The 4823-nt window shown below is 37.4% G+C and overlaps 2 protein-coding genes across 6 annotated transcripts in view; both read left to right on the top strand.

Annotated features, from left to right (window-relative positions):
• The window catches only part of lims2 (LIM and senescent cell antigen-like domains 2), a 23931-nt gene extending 22188 nt beyond the window's left edge, over nt 1-1743 (top strand). For 4 of the 5 annotated variants that reach the window (XM_014011488.1, XM_014011487.1, XM_014011484.1 and 1 more), the window contains exon 11: nt 431-454. Coding sequence is in view for 1 of the 5 variants with exons in the window: in XM_014011485.1 (XP_013866939.1) it covers nt 431-545 (115 nt within the window). In the remaining 4 variants the exon portion in view is untranslated. Of the gene's footprint in view, nt 1-430 lie in introns of all 5 variants that reach the window. The other variant, XM_014011485.1, reaches the window with a different exon arrangement.
• Nucleotides 1744-2318: 575 nt separating this feature from the next.
• ranbp2 (RAN binding protein 2) overlaps nt 2319-4823 on the top strand; it is a 19537-nt gene continuing 17032 nt past the window's right edge. Inside the window, exons 1-6 of the mRNA XM_014011482.1 lie at nt 2319-2540; nt 3361-3428; nt 3527-3638; nt 3911-4063; nt 4220-4450; nt 4593-4735. Of these exons, the coding sequence (XP_013866936.1) occupies nt 2469-2540; nt 3361-3428; nt 3527-3638; nt 3911-4063; nt 4220-4450; nt 4593-4735 (779 nt within the window). The 5' untranslated portion in view covers nt 2319-2468. The remainder of the gene's footprint in view (nt 2541-3360; nt 3429-3526; nt 3639-3910; nt 4064-4219; nt 4451-4592; nt 4736-4823) is intronic.

The raw sequence follows: 4823 nt of genomic DNA, 5'->3' as shown, positions 1-4823 counted from the left end.
GGGTTGTATTATACACGGGTTATTGATAATTCGATTTTTAATGTTCAAAAAATGATGATTGTATTATACATGAATAAATACGGTACTTTATACAACACTGTAAATTAGGCTGTTTAGATTGTAAAAGTTGCATACTGCTGTCATAGGTAGATAGATACTAGACTGATCATGTGAAGGAAATCGTTTTTCAATTAGTTTCATTTGTTAAAATGTAGTAAATTCCTTAACATATTAAGCATTATTATCAATTTCAAAATAAAAGTCAGATATGCAGAAAAATGTCCACCCTCAAAGCTTTTAACATAACTTGGCTAAAAGAACTAAATCAAAACCAAAGATGGAACATCTAATGGTGACATAAGATTAAATGTTTTTTTTTTCCTTTGGACTGTAGGAGATGTGTTAAATTCACCTTGTCTTTCTCCCTCAGGAACAAGTTTGTTGAGTTCGACATGAAACCGGTGTGTAAGAAGTGCTACGAGAAGTTCCCCTTGGAGCTGAAGAAGAGGCTGAAGAAGCTGTCCGAAGCTGCTGCGAGGAAGTGAACGCGCAGCTGAAGAGGAAACAGCGAGGCGGCCCGATTCACTCCACCTCTGAGAATCACTGAAGATAGAAATTGGTGATTTATTCTACATTTAGGTCGGTTATTTTAGTGGAACTGAACCTGGATCTTTAGTTCCTAAAACCAGCAGTCAGATTGTTGGTTGGTTATTTTTTTTGCTTCACTAGTTTTTGCTTAAATGCTGCACTGTTTATATTTTTATATATACTTGCTTATTTCACTGCTAAACCTATACAGTGTAGCACAAGTGACAGTGGTCCTGTATTTAATAACAAACTGTAGTTGACATTTGGAAGCATGACTGAAAAATAACTTGTTAAAGTTAGCCAACGTGCTTATGTGATGCCAAAGAAACGAGTCTCCTGTTTGAATGATGTTACTGCTATTTTTTCATAACTGAGTAAAAAAAGATAAAAACAATGCTGTTGTATTAAATGTGTATGTATTACTCAATAATGTTACTTGTTTGTTTCCTAATATGTATCACTGTATGTATAATTAACATAATGAAAGTATGTAAAGTAATGAACTCCATCTCTGGCAGCAATAGTGCCTTGTTACAGTATTTGCCAGAACTGGTATTTCTTTTTTAAAAAATCCATGTTTTATGTATTTTTATACATTTTTGTTCACATTGAATCCATAAAAGAGACAAAAAAGCTGAAATCGGGTTTAAATCATGTGCAACTGTACCTCCATGTGTTACAGAAACCGGATGTTGGAATATTACCAGTAGTTGTATGTAAKCCAAAGAAAGTGATCCTCTTAAAGAAGTGTACCAACTTCCTYGAGGCTCAGACTCGCTTAGGAAAAGAAGCCAACTGTTCTTACGTCAAAGTGATTTGTGTGCGCTCTGTTTTATCATGTAAAGTTTAATTTAATGCATTAGGGTTCAGCGGAAAAGCACATTCCACAGTTTTATGAATGCAAATGTTTGTTTTTTCATACTGCATTTCAACACTGACTGAAACTACAACACTTCTTTTGTAGAAGCTCAAACTATGACTTTTGTTAGACTGAATTTCAGCAGCATCGTAGTGCTTTACACAAAATATACTCTTCTGTTATTGTATTGCAAATGCTTGTTTTTCCAACATAACACTCCAAAGCGTATGTTCAGGACTTGAAAGCTTTTTTTTTTTCTGTAAGCTTATTGGAATAAAGTATTTCAAAATTAGGAATGCACATACTGTTTTTTTTTTTCTCTCCATCAAAGGAGTACTTGTCAAATTCAGGATATTTAAAAATATTTTAGATTATTATGCAAGATCATTTCTAGTTCTACATTATGTGAACTCCATAATATGTTTTGAAAACGCTGTATGCATAAGTTATTTGTTATGCTCAGAAAAGGAGGTTTTTACTTTAGACACATTAGTCCATATCAGAAAAACTAAATGTGTTGACATATTTGTTCATAGTTCTCATTAAAACATAAAATGTGGCTTGCTTGTAATTGTCCATCTTTAAACAGTAAACTAGATCCTAAARAAAATGGTAGTAATCGCAGTAAAATGTGGTGTTTTTCCACATGTTTGTGGTATGTTTTAAGCCATTTTGCTGAAACTTTCCTGGTCCCACCCCTCTTATTTAAAAGACTGTGCGTCAGTTCAGCTCTCAATTCTCATTGGTTAAACACGACCCACCACGTGACCCGCTGCCTTTTCACTGGTCCCACCCCTCATATTTAAAACACTGTGCGTCAGTTCAGCTCTCAATTCTCATTGGTTAAACACGACCCACCACGTGACCCGCTGCCTTTTCACGGCGATACTGCGCAACCCATCAYCATCATGGGGAGTTACTGACAAGCAGAAATTTAACGTCAGTGTTTGAGAAATTTGGTGAAGTATTTTGTTCTCCGCAGTACATTCAGCTCTTGTGGAAGTATCTAAYAATTGTAGTCATGCGGCGGAGTAAGGCGGAAGTGGACCGCTACGTTTCATCTGTACAGAATTCTTCTCCTTCACTCAAAGAGGTAGGRTCCTCCGGCGGCTAATGCTAGCCTGCTATTGTACCAGATTAACATGTGACAACTAGCCGGTGTAAAGACTAGGATTGGTCATGCTTTAGTTAAACGCTAGATGTAAGTTTGAATGAAGTGGGTATAGTTAGCTTTAGCTTGAGTGCAGATTTGTGTTGAACCTCGGTGGTGTTAGCTGTACCCGGCTGCTAGCGTCGCGCGCACATTAGCTTACCCGTCGTGCTKGGAAATGCGCGGTTTGGTAAAGCCGCTATAGCCTGTGTTAGCCACAGTGGAGGSTATAATCAACTTTATTTTTTATTAATGTTCCATATGCAGAAAACAAGGCTTTGTTTTTTATATATATAACGCGTGTTTGTAACTGCACTCCAAACTTCGTTTAGTTTTGGTTCTGATGGTCCGGCACACCAAACATCTGGACTAGTTTTTCAAATATCGCGAGAATTTGTTTAATTTATCAGACCATAATAAACAGATATAAAATAATTGAAACTTATGGCTCTTGGGTGTGTCATGTAAACGATTATTGAAATGAGCACCATTGGATTTACCTTACAATACAAATAGATAAATGCTGCCATTTTTCTAGGAAAGCAACATGTTTAACTGAGGATATTCTCTTCTGTGGATGAAAAGCTTTTTGTTTGCATAAGTAAAAATAATTAGTATAATTAATAAGTAAAATAATTCAAGATGTTGTTGAAACTACTACAATAATTATGAACTGCCCAGTGAATTATTAAAAAAACGTGTAATTTATTTCTGGGATCTCACCTGATGATGTGTTTACCTTTTTTTTTTTTTTTTTTCACAGAAGCCAGTCAAAGGGTTTCTATTTGCCAAGTTGTACTTCGAAGCAAAAGAATATGAACTTGCAAAAAGGTACGTGTGTGAGTTTCTCTTTTTTTGGACCAACTGTGCTTTTGCGTCCTTCAATATTCTGCTCACTTTTTGGTGGCACGTTTTCACACTTTTTCTAGGCATGTATCAGAGTATCTCAAAGTGCAGGAAAGGGATCCCAAAGCACACAAATTCCTTGGGCAGCTCTATGAGAGAGAAGGAGACATCAACAAAGCTGCTGGATGTTACAAGGTAGAAAAAGGGATTCAAATGTTTATTAGTTTCCTTTGCAAATTAATGTCATTTTTACTAAGCTCCAATGTCTTCTGAGTAACAAATTGTAGGATTCTGTTGTTTGTGTTTTGAAACAAAATAAAAAAATGTTTTCAGAGCCATATTACAAATGTCACTGGAAGAGGAAGCTGTAAATTTAAACACTGACACTTGTGTATATCATAAATACTATTTTCTGCTTGGTGTAATGAAGTAATTTGTTTATATTTTAATGTTTTTTGTTCACACAGCGCTCGGTGGACTTGAACCCGGTGCAGAAGGACCTGGTGCTGAAGGTAGCCGAGTTACTTGTTGATAAGAAAGAATGTGACAGCAGAGCAGAGTTTTGGGTGGAGAAAGCTTCGAAGCTCATGCCTGGACATCCAGCAGTCTTCAACCTGAAGGTAAAGGAAAAAATAAAACTCCTCTTTGTACCATCCATGTCAGCTGTCGAACTGTTGCTTCTGCTGTGGACTTCACCAGCAGCTGCTTAGTTAACAGCCAGCTGTGATTAATAATAAAAAGTAGACACTGCACTTACTCTGCTTGTCTTGATTCAGGAGCGTCTTTTGAGTCGTCAGGGCCAGCAGGGCTGGAACCAGTTGTTTGACCTCCTTCAGGCTGAGCTGACGGCACGGCCAGCTGATGCGCATGTGAACGTGAAGTTGGTTCAGCTGTTCTGTCAGGACGGTCGGCTCGATGAGGCTGTTAAACATTGCCTGGCTGCTGAGAAAAGAGGCCTGCTGCGCAACAGTCAGGACTGGTACACYGTGGTGTTGCACACGCTGCAGGTCAGAGAGTACTTTAGATTWTTTTGGAATATTTTTTGTTTCATTTAAACGTTTCAGAATGGTTCAATTATATTCATCATTTTTTAAACATCCTTTTTAGTTTGAAATGAAAAGCTTGAAGAATTGATGATCTCTATTTCAGGAATATCTGGCTCAACCCAACGTTTCTGCTAATGAGAAAATGTGTCGACGTCTCCAGAGAGAAGTGTTGTTGACACACTGCAGCCTACTGAGAATCACTCTGTCTGACAGCGGCGTGCAGTCAAGCCTAGATGCATTCAGAGGGTACGCTCACTGCTGTTGGTATTATATATTTTACACAGAGCTGCAGTCATTATGTCAGATCTGCTCTACATCATTTATGTTAATGTTG

The sequence above is a fragment of the Austrofundulus limnaeus genome, unplaced genomic scaffold (assembly GCF_001266775.1).
Source record: "Austrofundulus limnaeus strain Quisiro unplaced genomic scaffold, Austrofundulus_limnaeus-1.0 Scaffold81, whole genome shotgun sequence".
Lineage (NCBI taxonomy): Eukaryota > Metazoa > Chordata > Actinopteri > Cyprinodontiformes > Rivulidae > Austrofundulus > Austrofundulus limnaeus.
Note: the sequence above shows the minus strand (reverse complement) of the source record. Positions and strands in the feature narration are given on the sequence as shown.